Source organism: Acomys minous, assembly GCF_964271855.1.
Source record: "Acomys minous genome assembly, chromosome: 9".
Classification (NCBI taxonomy): Eukaryota; Metazoa; Chordata; class Mammalia; order Rodentia; family Muridae; genus Acomys; species Acomys minous.
Window position 1 is genome coordinate 70,789,537 of NC_140490.1, and position 16,813 is coordinate 70,806,349.

Genomic DNA, 16,813 nt, shown 5'->3' on the forward strand with positions numbered 1-16,813 from the left:
TGGGGCTGTGGGCTGTGAGGCTGTGGGCTGTGGGCTGTGTGAGCTGTGAGCTGTGGGCTGTGGGCTGTGGGCTGTGGGCTGTGAGGCTGTGGGCTGTGGGCTGTGGGCTGTGGGGCTGTGGGCTGTGGGGCTGTGTGAGCTGTGAGCTGTGAGCTGTGGGCTGTGGGCTGTGGGCTGTGTGAGCTGTGAGCTGTGAGCTGTGGGCTGCGGGCTGCGGGCTGTGGGGCTGTGGGCTGTGGGGCTGTGGGCTGTGGGCTGTGGGCTGTGGGGCTGTGGGCTGTGGGGCTGTGGGCTGTGGGGCTGTGGGCTGTGGGGCTGTGGGCTGTGGGCTGTGGGGCTGTGGGCTGTGGGGCTGTGGGCTGTGGGGCTGTGGGCTGTGGGGCTGTGGGGCTGTGGGCTGTGGGGCTGTGGGCTGTGGGGCTGTGGGCTGTGGGGCTGTGGGCTGTGGGCTGTGGGCTGTGGGGCTGTGGGCTGTGGGGCTGTGGGCTGTGGGCTGTGGGGCTGTGGGGCTGTGGGCTGTGGGGCTGTGGGGCTGTGGGCTGTGGGCTGTGGGCTGTGGGCTGTGGGCTGTGGGGCTGTGGGCTGTGGGGCTGTGGGGCTGTGGGCTGTGGGCTGTGGGCTGTGGGGCTGTGGGCTGTGAGGCTGTGGGCTGTGGGCTGTGGGCTGTGGGCTGCGGGCTGCGGGCTGTGGGGCTGTGGGCTGTGGGCTGTGGGGCTGTGGGGCTGTGGGCTGTGGGGCTGTGGGCTGTGGGCTGTGGGCTGTGGGCTGTGGGCTGTGGGCTGTGGGGCTGTGGGCTGTGGGGCTGTGGGCTGTGGGCTGTGGGGCTGTGGGGCTGTGGGACTGTGGGCTGTGGGGCTGTGGGCTGTGGGGCTGTGGGCTGTGGGCTGTGGGCTGTGGGGCTGTGGGACTGTGGGCTGTGGGGCTGTGGGCTGTGGGGCTGTGTGAGCTGTGAGCTGTGGGCTGTGGGGCTGTGGGCTGTGGGCTGTGGGGCTGTGGGGCTGTGGGGCTGTGGGCTGTGTGATTGTGTGGCTGTGGGCTGTGGGCTGTGAGGCTGTGGGCTGTGGGCTGTGGGTGAGGGACAGAGATGAGAAACCTTCACTCTGATGCACACACTGAAGCGTTTCATTAGCATCATTTCAGCTGGTAGTCAATCAACAGGGGCTTTTCTCATGTAGAAAAATTGCTTAACAATGAAAATGAACCTTGGGAGGCTTACAATCAATAAATAGTTTTTTTTTTTTTAAGAGAGTGAAGATGTAAAGGATAAATCAATGGCTCCAGTTAGCAAGCCTGATTTTGTGTGGCCACTTGTCAGTGACTCCCATGTTTGGACAGAATGCAATAAAAGAAAAAGATATTCTTCCTGAGGGTTAGAACATTGGTTTACTTTTCTTTTTTTTTCTTTTTCTTTTTCTTTCTTTCTTTCTTTCTTTTTTTGTTTGTTTGTTTGTCTTTTTGAGACAGGATTTCTCTGTGTAGACTCGGCTGTCCTGGACTCTCTTTGTAGACCATGCTGGCCTCGAACTCTCAGAGATCCACCTATGTCTGTCTCCCTGAGTGCTGGGATTAAGGTGTGAGCCACCTTGGGTTTACTTTTCAAAGGACATCCTTTTCCTTCTTTCCTTCCTTCCTTCCTTCCTTCCTTCCTTCCTTCCTCTTTCTTCCTTCCTTCCTTCCTTCCTTCCTTCCTTCCTTCCTTCCTTTCCCTCTCCATAAGATATTTTTATTAGTTTTGGGTGTAGGCTTATTCAAGGTAGACTACCAGCCTTACCCTTCCATTCTGTCACCTCTAGTTTTAGCACACACATAAGCAAGGCATTTCTATTATGGCAAGAATTGTTGGGTGATCTCATTAGTCTATGGACTTCCAGCCCAAACTCTCCCTAATGGGCAACTGGACCTGCTGCTTCAGAGCCTTTGCAAAGATGGTGGAGTGAGGAGGTGACGTGAGTCTCAGCCTATCAGAACAAGCCTCATGCTTTGCCTTTTCTTGGCGCTGAGAATTATCATGTCCAGCAGGCAGGGGTGACCCTGCCTCCTGTCCTCTGTGTGTCTTGTAGCACAGTCCCTCACTGCGGCCTCTGTGCTTGCCCACTGTCAAGACAAAAAACAAGCTACTTACTTTCATGGAAGACAAAATCCATGTAGAAAAGGTTGAAGTTGGTGAATGTCTTGGTGGTTGCAATTTTTTTCAGTACGTTGGAGAGTTGGGCTGCTCTCTGAATACAAAGGGAGACAGAGGACTCCATGAAACATCAACTTTGACTTTCATGAGACAATTCAGGCAGAAAAAGAAATTGATTTCCCACACACCACTCCACTTTACTCTCTCTAAGCCATTGGTAGAACACATCTCTGCACATTAAGGTGCATTCATGTGCAAATGACCAGGGAACATGAAAAATGTGACTATTCATTACAAATCAAGCCAGTGTAAATTAAAGTTATAAGAATCTACTTTTCCTGCATGAGCTCGACAAAGATGAGACGAACAGCCTTGACATTACAGAGTGTCAGAGGGTGAATGAACGAGAACATGGGTTAGTTTTGTCATTTAGTCGTCTAAATGACGAATAGCTTGGCAATGTGGAACACATCCTGAGCATGGCCACCAATATGTCTTATAGGAGCTTGTGTATCGGAAATAGAGACAACACAACACATACACCTCGCTGTTCGTCATGATGAAGAACTGGAGTCAACCATGTGTTCAACTACACAAAAGGATGGAATAAATCACGCCACATTCGTATGCTGGATGCTGCAAAAATAGTTGTGTCATTATAATGTGGAGAAACAATTTGTGAACATTGGAATCTGTATGTGTAGCCTTAATCTAGTAGGTAAAACCCCAAGATGCTTACCTGTGGGAGGGATAACAGGCCCTCACATACTGGTACAAGGATTTTTTTCTCTGTGTGTAAATGTGCACACATGTCTGTAGGTATATATGCACATGTGTTTAGAAGCCAAAAGACAGCCCGTGATATTACTGCTTAGGATCCATTCATTTTGGTTTTAGAGACAGGCATCTTCACTGGCCTGGGTTTGTTCACTGGATTCGGTTGTCTAGATGGCTAGTGAACCCCAGGGGTTCTCCTGACTCTGCCACCCCAGCACCAATATTACAGGTGTATGTCACGGCCTCAGTTTTCTCACATGGATGCTGGGGATTGAACTCACGCTTTCATGATTACATGGCAAGCACTTCACTGACTGATGGAGCTATCTCCCACGCTTGAGTGTGTGTGTGTGTGTGTGTTTTATATTCACAAGCATTGGGTCAGAGAAGAGTGTTGGAGCCACTGGTCACTCTCTGCCTTATTACTATAAGACAGATTCTCATATTGAACTTGGAGCTAGGCTGGCTGGCAGCCGGCACCAGGGGTCTTGTCCCCCACAGCACTGTAATTACAGGTGTGTGTGCAGCTGATTTGAACTCAGGCTCTCAAACCTGTGCAGCCAATGCTCTTAGCTACTAAGACATCTTCCTGGGCCCCAAAGATGGAGTTCAAGCCCCAAACTTGTTATCCTTCTGCCTCTGTCTCTTCAGCAGAGCCTACCAATGTGTATTATCACAACTGGCTACGGCTCAGTTTTGAAGCTGTTCTTTGTAGATTTTTATATTTTTCCTGTTTTCAAAATTGAAATATATTTTTAATTACGTGGTTTAATTTTTTATTTGCAATAAAATTTTATTATCAAAATATGCAGGAGGTGGGTCATGCCTGAAATCTATGTGTTTGTTCAAAGCAAGCCTGGGTCATATAGCCAGGTTTGTCTCAAAACAACAGCAGCAACAACAAAAAATATTCCAATAATATTTTCTAAAGATTATTTACCACCTATGAACAAAGTATAAGAGAGTTTGTTTGGGAAATGGATTTTTTTAGACATGTGAGGTGATCCTATCTGAGTGACCGGTCACAGATAAGGTTTACCTTCCTCAGCTCCCTAGTTCACTACCTCAGGTCACTGACAAGTTGTGTGTGTATGTGTTCATGTATGAGAAACGTGTGCACTCACAGGTGGATGGTAAGAGAGGTAGGTATAGAAAGAGCTGGAGACAGACAGGACACACACAAATTCCTTTGGCTTTTCTGGTTTCCAAACATGAGATTTTGTTATTTGTCAAGTTGGAGACTGAGGGAAAGGCTGCTGCAAATATAGGGACAGGGTTTGCAATGGCGCTACCTCTGAAGTGAGAGTCCGGAGGGTCTTGTTGGAAGACATCCAGCCATTGCAGGGACTGACCTGAGAGAGGGTAAAGAGCACTTAGATTAAAGAGGCATAGCTGTAGTAAGACGGGTATACACATGCTCGTTCATGTGTGTCCATGAGTGTGTGTTTATGAGTGGGAGTGTATGTGTGAGTGTGTGCATAAGTGTGAATGTATGAGTGTGTGAGTATGTGTGTGTATAAGCATGTATGTGTATGAATGTGAGTCTTTGTGAGTGTGTACGTACGTACATATGTATGTATGTGTATGTATGTATGTATGTATGTACGTACGTATGTATGTATGTGTGATTGATAAGGCCATGGAGAAGAGCCCCGGGTTCACCTGCAGGCAGCTCAGGAAGGAGAAGAACTGTGCATAGGTCACATCGTGATTTAGCTGGCCTGGAAAACAGAGGTCTGATATGTCATATAGAATCAACTGGCAATGCTCAGAGACATTTGTGAGTGGCCCTCCTTTTCTGATGGTGGCATTTGTCCCGATTTGATTTTGTCATTCAGCAGAGCTTTGAGGAATGCCTGTATTTTACTTCTGTCTGAGCCCACGTTAGGAAGGGACCCTAAGGAATCTGTGCCCATGTGGTCTGTATCTGGTAAGCTAGGCTGGCTGGCAGCTGGCACCAGAGGTCTTGTCCCGCACAGCACTGTAATTACAGGTGTGTGTGCAGCTGATTTGAACTCAGCCTCTCAAACCTGTGCAGCCAATGCTCTTAGGCCCCAAAGATGGAGTTCAAGCCCCAAACTTGTTATCCTTCTGCCTCTGTCTCTTCAGCAGAGCCTACCAATGTGTATTATCACAACTGGCTATGGCTCAATTTTTGAAGCTGTTCTTTGTAGACTTTTATATTTTTCCTGTTTTCAAAATTGAAATATATTTTTAATTACATGGTTTATTTTTTATTTGCAATAAAATGGAGCACTGGCCTCATCTACTCTCCAGAGAAAGGGGTAGAGTTTCCTACAGCCCAAATGGACCACACCATGTCACCAGGCAACACCTTCTTCTTGGTAATGCCATGAAATCTCAAGTTTCTGTGAGGCCCCATTTAAGGTGGGAACCCTTCTGTCTGGGCTTGTGAAACACTTAGACTGACCCCATTGTTCCATGCTGAGGAAGTGTCATTAAAGTGCCTGAAACTCTGAACCAAAGCCATTCAAATATGGCGGCAGAGGTGGCTCAGTACCACCTGGTGGGATGAGGATGCCAGCAGACATTTGTCTCTCTTGATGACAGTGAACTAAGAGCTCTTCTGTGGTTTTCTTACTGAGTCCTAGTTAGGAAATATATTTTATGGTTATTTATTGATTCAGGTTAAAGGTGCATAAGAAGAAAGAGGGATGTTGCATAGACTATTGTAATTTGTATATGAGATCTTCCCAATCCCACGTCTGAAACAATTGTTTCCTTGGCCGTCTTACTCTTAGCTGGAGGAAGTAGGTCATTCAGACTGCACCATTAAAGGTTATACCTGGTTTCCAGTTCCCCCTTTCTGTCTGCTCCCTGTTAGCTAGCCATCAGCAAAAGAAACCCCAGCTCCTCCACACACCTCCATTGCTGTGGCATCTGCAGAAGGACATGGGACCGAGCACTAGGGCCTGAATCTTCTGCACAATGAGCCCAAACAGACAATTCTTTCTGTAGAATATTCGCCCGAGGTATTATGTCACAGCGGTGAAAACTCTTATGCCCTGGAGGCCATGCAGAAAGCTTTGGAGCACCAACTGTAGACCCCGAGATGTCCTCTTTCCTCCAAGGCTGCCCCTCCCCCCTTTCCAGTCTATCTACCCCACATCAGTTAGTTTTTGTGCTATGTCTGACATAAAAGTCAGCTCCCCCACCAATCTCCAGGATGAACAGCCGACTCTGTGTCCACTAAACACTTCTCATGCCCTCAAAATTAAAGAGGCTATTAGAGCATCTCAAAGTAAAGAAAAAGATTGCAGGTAATGAAACAGAGCCCTGCGCTGCACTCATACCTGAGATAAGTTACACAGAAAAGTAGAGTTGACTTACCATTCGTGGAGGAAACACACTCCATCTCCTAGTGTGGTGAGGTCAATTCTAGAAGGCAATGGGCTACTATTGCCAGTAAAGTCATAGAGATCCATGAGGTCTCTCTTTGGCATCTTCACTTGAGCTAAATCCAAAGCCAATGGCTTCTGTCCTTGCTTTCATTGCATGGGCTTGGCATGGACCCTGAACCCCATCTCCCCCCATGTTCCTGCATCTACCCACTGAGGGTTCTCACTGGGGCTTCTCACTTATTTTTTGTTTTTGCTTCCTCCCAGCCTCACTTGTTCTCTTTTTTGTTATGTCTTTGTCCATCTCTGGCCCACTCAGCTCATTTGCAATGACAGATACCTTCAGCCCCATCCTGGGTCTTCCATGTGCCCCAGCGACTGGGCTGTCTGCTCTTTGATCTGTAGCCTTCCCTTCCTCTACCTTCTCTTCCTGGCTGAGGTGTCTGTTTGGCTGGTCGGTTGGATTTTGGTGTGTTTTGTTTTATTTTTAAATCCCATCCCATTCTATTAGGCCTCATAGAAGAATTTAGGCAGCTGGGCTGGCACTAATGTGTATCCTCCTTTGTCTTCTTATTCTGCATAGTAAGAGGAGGCTAACAGCAGTGAGTGACAGTGCACCGCCCAACAGCAGTGAGTGACAGTGCACAGCCCAACAGCAGTGAGTGACAGTGCACTGCCCCTTTCCCTCTTCAAGCTTTGCTTGATTTGATACCCGGGGAACTCCAAATCATGTTACTGCTGGTGTGATGGAATAGACTAGGCGGACACCTGCTCCTTCTTGCCAACCTTCTCTTAGCATGAGAAAGTCAGGGTTCTTATGGAACCTTACGGAGCAGGGAAGCTATGCTCTCCTTAGGCCAGGCCAGTGCTTTGCTGGCGTAATATTTGCAATATACTTTCATGGATCAAATGACTTTATCTTAAATGGATGGGAGTCTGAATATAGATATTCTACTTTTCCCCTCTCATGTGACTGAGGGTGGAATTGCCTAAGGGAGATAGGGGAGTTGGCTTAACCAGGAGCTACAGGAAGAAAAGGAGGAGGGGAGGAGAAAATGAGGAGGAGGAGGAGGAGGAGGAGGAGGAGGAGGAGGAGGAAAAATAAAAAGTCCATAGATGTTCTGTCCTCAAGGCGATGCTCTGGCTAAAGGCTCAGAGGAGCCATCCATAAAGAGGAAGTTTTTAATAATTTATATATACCTTGGCCAGATACAGTGCATGTAGGAGTCTCTTAAATTATCCTTAACTCTCTTTTAGGTTCCAGCCCCGGGTTGCACTCTGCACAGTTTATACAGAGCTGGGAGACTACAAATCTTGTCGCTTGGACATATGGGAGATTTACAGCAAAGAAGTTGTCAGAATTATTTCTTCAGTTCACTGGTGTTGTCCTTTGGAACAGCTGTCACCCAGGTCCATCTTGCTCACCTGCAGGAATGATGCTTCTCCTGATAAGAGTACATGGGGCTTAATGGCAGGCCAGGACTTAATGGTGGCCGTGATCTTGTGTTGACCCCGTGAGGATGGAGGCATGGTTTTTGATATGGGCCCAGTGGCTGGCCTCAAGTCAGGGTCATATATTTTTTTTTAAATGGAATGGAGCCTTAATTGGAAGTAAAACTCAGCATCCCTAAAATTCAATTATGGTACAAATTTTCTTTCTCACAGTTTTTAACAAGCCTGGTGAGTATCCTACTTGTCTTCCAGGCTTATTGGCAGTGGCTATTCTTTAGTTAAGTTCTACTTTTTATAGCTTAATATTTCCTAAGCAAGCTATTAGTGAATCCTTGGTAGCGTAAATTTTACTACTTTGGATTTCTGCAGCATATAATATCATATATACTTATAAGTCACATTACACGCATCATACATATATATCAAAAACATCACACATCATACTTTCACATTCTGAACATCATATGTATGCACTGCACACACATCTGCACATGCACACATAGTTAACAAGGGAAATAATCGGTAATCATAACATACCTAGAGGATGGTATTGGTTGTGCAAACTATCCCAGAGAAAAGATCCATCCGGTAAGCCATATAAAATAACATGGCTGCCATTGGGCAGGTGGGAATTCAGATGATTCAGAGTCTGCATGACGTTGTAGTACATTTGTTCAGGAGTGGTCATTTCTTGTACTGTGTCTGCTTTTCTATTGGTGGAAGAAACACAAAGTATCTCAGTTATTAGGATTGTCACATACAAAACACACTGCATGTATTAGTCATTGGTACTATTCTGCAAACTACGCATGACTTCCTACCTTTCTGGCACACAGTCAGCCTGCATTTACTGACTCCGTTGTGTTCTAGTAAGCCACGCATATAACTGATGCTATAAGAGCGTCTGGAATGTTCATTGATTATATTGGTGGTGTAAGCAGTGCTTCAAAGATGTGTCACCAGTTTGAGTTTGGCGAAAGGGGGAAAAGGGGAGGGGAGAAGAAGAAGAAGAAGAAGAAGAAGAAGAAGAAGAAGAAGAAGAAGAAGAAGAAGAAGAGAGAGAGAGAGAGAGAGAGAGAGAGAGAGAGAGAGAGAGAGAGACTCATATTCTGAAGAACATGCAGTGAGTGCATCAAGAAGTAAAATTTTGTAGCTTAATACTACTAAAAGGCTTTGTTTTTGTTTTTCCTTTGGAGTATAAACTCATCTATCCTGATTCACAGCTATTGGAGAGGGTCTGGCATTACTTAAGACTTGTTTGGATATTTGAAATCTAACATTTGCTTCTTTAAAAGTACACACAGACCACAGTAGGGAGGCAGAGCATCCCTGAGGGATGATGCTATTTTATGTGTACACTATCTTACCCTTTATTCTCAGTTTTTGTACTAAGTTTGGGCTTTCATCATTGTTCTGATAGACTAACATTCTCTGCTTATTCTTGCAGCAGTTTTTTTTTACCAATAATCACATTTCACACCACTTTTGTTCTCTGTTTGGTAGTTGTGCTCTGTAGAGCATATCAAAAAACAGAGTAATTACAAATAAGTAACTTAATGATGTATCTTTAGGCTTTGGAAAAAGAAAACAAGCCAAACCAAATACAGTAAGAGAATAGAAATAATTAGATCAAGACAGAAATAACAAACAGAAACCACAACAAATCATTGAAACACAGATTTGGTTCTTTGACAAAATAAACAAGATCAAACTCTTAGCCAAACTAGGAGAAACATAGAAAGAGGAGATCCAAATTGATAAACTAGAAATGAAAAGAGAGTTATTACAACAGATACCAATGAAATCCAGAGAATCATGAGGATATACCTTGGAGATTATATTTCATGAAATTAAAAAAAATCTAAAAGAAGTGGATAGATTTCTAGATACATATGACCTATCAAAGTTAAACCAAGATGACACAAATCATTTAAACAGATGTATAACCAATAATCTTGTAGCAGCAGGAGAAAGCTGCCCAACAAAGAAAAGTCCAAGACACGTAAGGAAAAATCACACATCAATAATTCTCAAATGATTCCATAAAATAGTAAAAGACAACACTTCCAAGCTCTTTTTAATGAATCCATTACAACCTAGATAAGCATCTCCCCAAAAAAGAAAGGTGAAAATAGTCTCAACAAATACTTGAAAACCAAATTTAAGAACACACAGAAAAATGTGATCACTATGATCAAGTTCGGTTCATTCCAGAGATGCAGAAATGGCTTGACCTGTGCAATCAATAAGTATAATAATCACATAAGTTGGCCCAAGGAATTACCCAAATACTTTTAAGTGGCCACATGCAGTTAGAGAACTGAGAGACATGTGGCTGCATTATTTCTTTTTTTGTTTTGTTTTGTTTTGTTTTGTTTTGATAAGCAAAACCCTACAAAACCCACCCTTAATTATTATATGAATTTTGACAGAATCAGGAAATTGAGTCAATGGCTGCCATCCTGAATGCCTGTCTCCATAATAACTAATGTGTTCTTCTCCAACCAAGAAAAAAGGAAATAAAACTTCAGGCAGTTTGAGAAGAATAGGGCAGGTGCATTTCCTTTTCAGATTTCCAGACAGGTAACAGCTTCTGTGTTTTCTGCTTTCTGATCTCCAAGGAGGTGGCTGCATTATTTCAACAACAGGTGGAACATTATAAAAAATGTTACAGGTGTAAAAAAACAAACAAACCAAACTCCTGAAATGTGTTCCTGGACAGATCTTTCATGTAACCCTCTGGCTGGGGCTGTGTATGGAACCCCTTTGCTCATTCTGGGATGTCCGTTCCACCTTGATGTTCTGCCATCCGTCTTTATTTTTCTAACCCCTCCACAGGACACCTCAAAGTGGGCACTGCAGGGACAGCCCCCACTGCCAACTCTCCTCATTGATCCAAATGCTTGCTGCTTCTCTGCCCAGATAGAGCCCTGGTGGGGTGGGGGAGGGGTTAGGCAGGGATCTCTAGCTGATGTGTCTAACTTTTGGCTCTTTGGAAGAAAGAAAGTGGGATTGGGTTGGAAAGAAAAACACAGCCTCAGTGCTCTGACTTTTGGCGGGTGAAGCTCTCTGCAGGCACGCTCTGTCTGCTGTAAACCTGTTTGCGCTCTGCGCCCAGCAGAACCTGATGCAGGGACTAAAAGGATATTATTTGGCTGGACCAAAGCTTGTTCTCTTTTGTAGTGAAGGCTGGAAGCCACATCTGCTTCTCTGTTGTAAATTCCCTGATATCAGGGACTTGGCCCTTCTATCGTTGGATCCTAAAGCCTGACATTGTACTTGGCTCTTTGGAGGTGCTCAACACTTGCTTTAAGAAAGTGAATGAATAATAGTACATAAGGAAGACCAGCGTGAGCCAGGGAAATAAGATGGAACTTAGAGATTCTACAGTTCCTTCTTTGCTACGCAATGGCAGTAGAACAAATTCCTTTACTTTGTGAGCCTCAGTTTCCTCGTCTGTAGCAAGCAGACAGTCATACTTGCCTCTTTGGGAGGGACCTAGGTAGGGACTGACCCATGAGCAACGATGGCTCATTGAGTGGCATGTCCCACCTTGAACTGATTTATCTGCTCTTTATTTAGAGTCTGATGGGAGCAAATGAGCTTACTTCTGTTGGACTTGGTTCTCAGCACAGGCTTGGGAAGCTCAGTGGATGGGTAAGGCAAGGGGAGGGTGTGGGAGCAGGGAGACCTCCAGCTGGCCAATAACCAATGATGCTACCTTGAGCAGGTCTTATACCCTTTCTTGGTATCTTTCCTGTTTTACTAAAACCCTGGGTACATGGCCACCAAGAGCTGTTCCAGACCTTGTCTCACCTTTTGTTTACCCTTTGGCCACAACCACAGACCAGATGCCCACACACAGCATAGTTTTAATGGTGCACATGGATTTTGATACATGTTTCCAAAGGTTGAAGGGAACTAACACTAATTCTGTAGTTTAGCAAAACCACTTTTACTCTGGGCCATCTGAATAAGTAAGACTGAATGTGAGTTATGTGTAGTTTCGTTCCGAATGCAAGTCTATGCTGTCTTCTCTGCACATGGCTGTTAGCGTATGAGTGTGACATGGTTCTTGTGGGGTGACTGTGGTGGGTTCTAAGTCTTGCAACTAGGTGACGCACATTTCTTGTGATATAGTCCATGGTTGTTCCTAGCATACGCTTTTGCTGTGATGTCAGAATTGAGAGCTTAGTGGTCAGATTCAGTTTTTCAGTTTCATAGGTGGTTCTTATTGATGTCCATGCCCATGACTTCCTTCTTAGAGAAACTTATTTGACATCTGCACATTATGGTAGAGTAGACCGGGGTAGAGAGTGGAAGAGAGAGAAAGCCAGAGTGAAATCCCAGGTCAATAGGCCCATTATCATCTTCTTAGTGTTGTTCTCATCTTTCTCAATGACTTACCCACTGCAGACGTCATTTCCAACCATGGCATATATAACAATGGCTGGATAGTCCAATGCCTGGTTCCTAGCCAAGCTGAGAAAACATAAGGCATAATCTCAATTCAATTTTCCATTAGGAAATCACATGTCAAAGTTTAATATTGAAAAGTAGCCTCAAGCACCAGCTAAATGGACCCACCACCATATTCTTAGCATCATTCACAGCACTTATTATCCACAAGCATAGGTGAGCTAGATAAATGACTTATGCCCAGTTTCATAGGAAATCCTCAGAGCTGTGAGGCCTTCTCAATTCACAGAGGCAAGAGCTTCCTGAGGCTTCTGCGCAGGACACTACAGCCTCACATCTGAATTTTAATACCCAAATAGACACAAAAAATACTACCTTTCCAAGCATGATACCTCAGCTCTTGGGAGACTATGGTAGGTAGGAGGATATTATGAGTTTGAGATGGGTCTGGGTGACATATTAGCTCTGGAGGCTACAGTGTAAGGCTCTGTCTCAAAAACAAAAACAAAAAACCCTCAACAATGTTTTTATTATTTATAAAGCCAGATTATGCTGTAATCATTATGTTTTTACAGTTACTTCTTTCGGAATTAAATTTTACTCAATTCAGATTCATTTTATAATCCTCTGAGAAGGTACACAAACCAATCACTTTCCAAAAGCCCAAGAAGAAGATGTCCAGTGTTCAGCTTGTGACTAACAAACAACTGATGTGCAAGGGACATGATGATGGGGGACAGATGACTCTTCAGTCCTCTCAAAAGTAGTTTTTTAAACAGTTTTTTAAACTTTTTAAAACAGTTTTTAAAATCTATCTTCCATTTACCTTTCTATAAAATTCTTCAGATTTCTGGAAGATGCACCTGAATAATTAGGATTAAGAAAATAATTGTTAAAAAAATAAATAAACCAATTTCCAGAAAAAAAAAAAGAAATGAAAAGAATTGTTAGCAAGTTTCAGTGACACCGTTGACGTGAGAGTCTGATTGGCTGAATTCACATGAGTGGTCCCACTGTTCGGCCATCAGAGGCTGTCCAGACCACACGGCTGATGGTGGTTGCTTGTTTCTGGTGATTTGTTTTTTCTTGTGAGTGGTGTTTTATCTTGGAACTCACTTTCAGGGCTTTCCTTCTTACTTAGCATTGTACTAACATAACCCAAAACCCTTTGAATTGGTGGGATGCCACAGATGAGTAAAATGATTTGCAGATGTAAGGAAAAGTATCTATATGTCTCCAAAGAGACAAAGGACCCCACAAACTATGGATCAGAGAGACAGAGAAATGGATTCTTGGGAGAGACATTTTCCGGGGGTCCCCATTTAAGGCTCTTGCATTCAGAACGCTGAGTCCTGAAGGTTGAGACTCTCTCTGGACAGTCAATTGCTCTCTCTTGTCTTCTACAGGGAAGAAATGTACAATCTCCTGCCAGCCCAGTGCCGTTGGTGTCCTTCAGTGGCTCACATATCTGCTGGGCCCTTTATTCAGTTTGAATCCAAGACTCCTAATCTCTCATTTTCAGAATAATAATGAATCAAAAAGGGTCATTATTATTCTTTAATTTTTTTTCTTAATGCTATATAAAAGTCAACAAAAATTCAAACATTATTTTGTCCTAAAACAAAAGGTCCAGCCAACCATAAGTCCATCTGGGAATTAGATGTGCAGTGAGCCCCACAGAGCTTTAGGAGAACAAGACTGAAAAGCTGTCAAAGCTTGCTAGATGGGCTGTCCCTCCCCACTGGCAACACTACGTCCCTTTTGACTACTCTGGACAAGGACTGCAGACCAGTTAGAAGTAGTCATAGCAGATTGAAAAAAGCATCTACAGCTGCGGGTGGAGGTCACCTGTAATATACCAGCATCCTGGAGGCAGAGGATGGAGAGTTCAAGGCCAGCCTGGCCTTTATAGTTAGATCCTGTCTCAAAACAACAAACAAACAAACAAACAAGCAACCTAATGAAACCAAAAGTAACCACAAAAAGAAACAAGGAATTACTTATTCTTTCCTTGAATGTCTATTTTTTTCTTGTACAGAAATCTCTTTGCTCCAAAGTCCTTGTATTTTTCATCCTCTTTATTTCCTCATGGAATCTCAGTTTTAATAAAGTTACCTAAATAGTTGTGTCTTTCCTTCTCTACTTTCTCATATTCTTGTTTCTTTTGTCTCTGCTATTTTTTTGGTTAGACTCAGCTCCAAGTCTTTCTCCTTTCCAGGATGTACTGTTCTCCTCTGAAGATGTCTCCCAGATGCTCACTACTGATGTGTCTGTCATTGGAGAGAACACTACAGCAATGGCAGCTGGCAAGAATAAGCAACAAAGATAGCACCTTGCCTGAGGAACATGGAAGAGCAAGGCAAATGTTTAAAGAACTTAAATGTTTTGTACTCTGCAAGTACAATTTCACAGAAATGAAAAAGCTTGACCCTGGAATAGAGGAATTTTATTTATTTATTAAGGCGACCCAATGGAGAACCTACATGTTCCCAGTTAAGACTAGAAAAGTCCATGTTGGCCTTTAAAGACTGTCTGTGGTATCCTTTAAATAGGGTGCATCATATCAGACGAGGAGAAGGTCGCATGACCTCAGCCTCAGTTAGCCCCCCTAACTGAATTTCAACACATGTTCCCACCGCTGGCTTGGCGCTGACCATACCAGCAAGTACCTCATATTCTGTGCATGCCCTCAACTTGGAAAATAATTTTGGTTGTTTTCTAAGTGGACCTGTTACTTGTAGTGCCCTATCGTAGGTCCCAAATATTGCCATGGAAAGAGAAGGAAAATATTTAAATACAACTAGAAAAAGCCTTCATAAATTAAAACATACTGAGTGTTTACTAAGTTAGGTGTTGTAATTGGTTCTAGGTATAGATCAGTGAATGGAAAAGACAGAGCCCTGTTCTTTGGAAACCCAATGTTAGTAAACAAGCCATGGTCATAAATTGTTGGGGATTCAGAAAGCTCTGCAGGTTGGTGTTAAGATGAATCCCAGGAGACTTAGCTGCTTCCTTTATTGAGGTCTTAAAATAGGATTGCATTAATTGATCCACAATCTAGTGTTCAGAAACACTTCCAGACAAGTGCTATAACAGTTGTGACTATCTTCGGAGGACAGAGCAGAGTTGTGCTTTTTGAGTTCTGGAGTTAGCATAATTTTGGAGACTCTCCTTAAGGAAAAGAATACAAACACCAAACAATTTGAGACATTAGGCAGAAAATACAGTGCACAGACAAAAGAGTCAAGACCAACTGTGGTCAAAACATTTAAACCTTGCAATTCTTACAACTAAGTATGGTCAGCAATCAAGTAAGGAGACCTCAAGTTTCAGCAGCCTTGGCTTTAAAATCTGCCTCTTGACACCCTTCATATCATGTCATTAGCGCTTGGTCAGGTAGCCAGATTTATAGATGAGAACCAGAAACAAGAATAAAAATGCTTCTGATTTCTATGGAGCATGGCCATTGTAATGTCTGTAGTAAATAGCAGTGATTTAAAGTATATTATTTTAGCTTTTGTGTAAGAATCTGTGAGAAGGATTAGGAAGTACATTTTAGTTTATGAGCCACAAATACAGGCAAAAAAACCATGCAGTGTCTCAGAACCATGTGCTGGACCTCAAGCTCCGCTGCCTGTAGCACTACAGGTGCAGCGCTAACAAACCCAACCTAGAAAGGGCAGCCATTGCTCGGCTCTGAAGAATGCCCGTTATCCAAGAGGCGTGTCCATGCTGTCTTCAAGATGGAAACTTGAAATATGGGACTTTTGCCAAAAATCTATTGGTTTTCGACATGGGCAATGTCACAATGACGCATATGAAGACAAATACGCTCACACACAGAAAACAAAAGTATATAAATTATTTAAGAAAACTAACAGAGTGCATACGAACACGGTATTTCGATGATTTCATGATTTCCTTTTCATGTATGTGGAAACATTAGGATTGCCGTTTCTAGATAATTTTTTACAACTTTTGCCCAGTTCTGTTTAGGCTAACATATATTATATATTCATATATATGTATAAATATATATGTATACATATACATATGAGTTTTTATAGACGTAACAGATTGTGTTGCAAAACAAACAAACAAACAAACAAAAAACCAGCCCCCCATCATGAACTGAACAAAACCCAGCTGTGACATGTGTGTCCCCCACATACCTGAAACCTCTTGCATGCAGGGTGGCAGTGGATCTATTTGTTTTAAATAACATTACACCCCACCCTCCATTTTTTTTGTTTGTGTATTATAGCAGAGGACACTACGTCCAAACATTCAAGATTAAAATAATGATCTTTCTTCATTTCTTGTATGACAATATGGTTCTGGGATTATAGGTGTGTGCCACTACACCTAGTTAACTTTTTGCTAGTATTTGGTTTGAAGGTCTTGGTGGTTCTTCATTACTGAGAGTGCTGTTCCCACTGCCGAGCTTCTCTTTGGAGACAGAGTTAAGACAACAGTCCCATCGGTATCTGTCCCCTGTAGGTGGAGCCTCACATGGCTGGTTACACCTTGTAGAGCCTAGAGATATTCTGATGAACATGTTTCCGCATGTACTGCTGTGACTTAATATGAGTTTCCCAAGCATATGGTTCACAGAGGGTCTTGGGCCACCAAGCCACCCAGGAAGCAAGATCTTTTAAAAATGACATCATGTTCCAGTATG

At 43.5% G+C, this 16,813-nt stretch overlaps 1 protein-coding gene across 2 annotated transcripts in view; it reads right to left on the reverse strand.

The window, feature by feature from the left end:
• The window catches only part of AOAH (acyloxyacyl hydrolase), a 228,933-nt gene that overhangs the window by 56,150 nt on the left and 155,970 nt on the right, over nt 1-16,813 (reverse strand). For both annotated transcript variants that reach the window (XR_014782173.1, XM_084796996.1), the window contains exons 14-19: nt 12,959-12,995; nt 12,121-12,195; nt 8,251-8,423; nt 4,565-4,623; nt 4,195-4,254; nt 2,123-2,219 (exon numbers count right to left, since the gene is read on the reverse strand). Coding sequence is in view for 1 of the 2 variants with exons in the window: in XM_084796996.1 (XP_084653122.1) it covers nt 2,123-2,219; nt 4,195-4,254; nt 4,565-4,623; nt 8,251-8,423; nt 12,121-12,195; nt 12,959-12,995 (501 nt within the window). In the remaining variant the exon portion in view is untranslated. The remainder of the gene's footprint in view (nt 1-2,122; nt 2,220-4,194; nt 4,255-4,564; nt 4,624-8,250; nt 8,424-12,120; nt 12,196-12,958; nt 12,996-16,813) is intronic.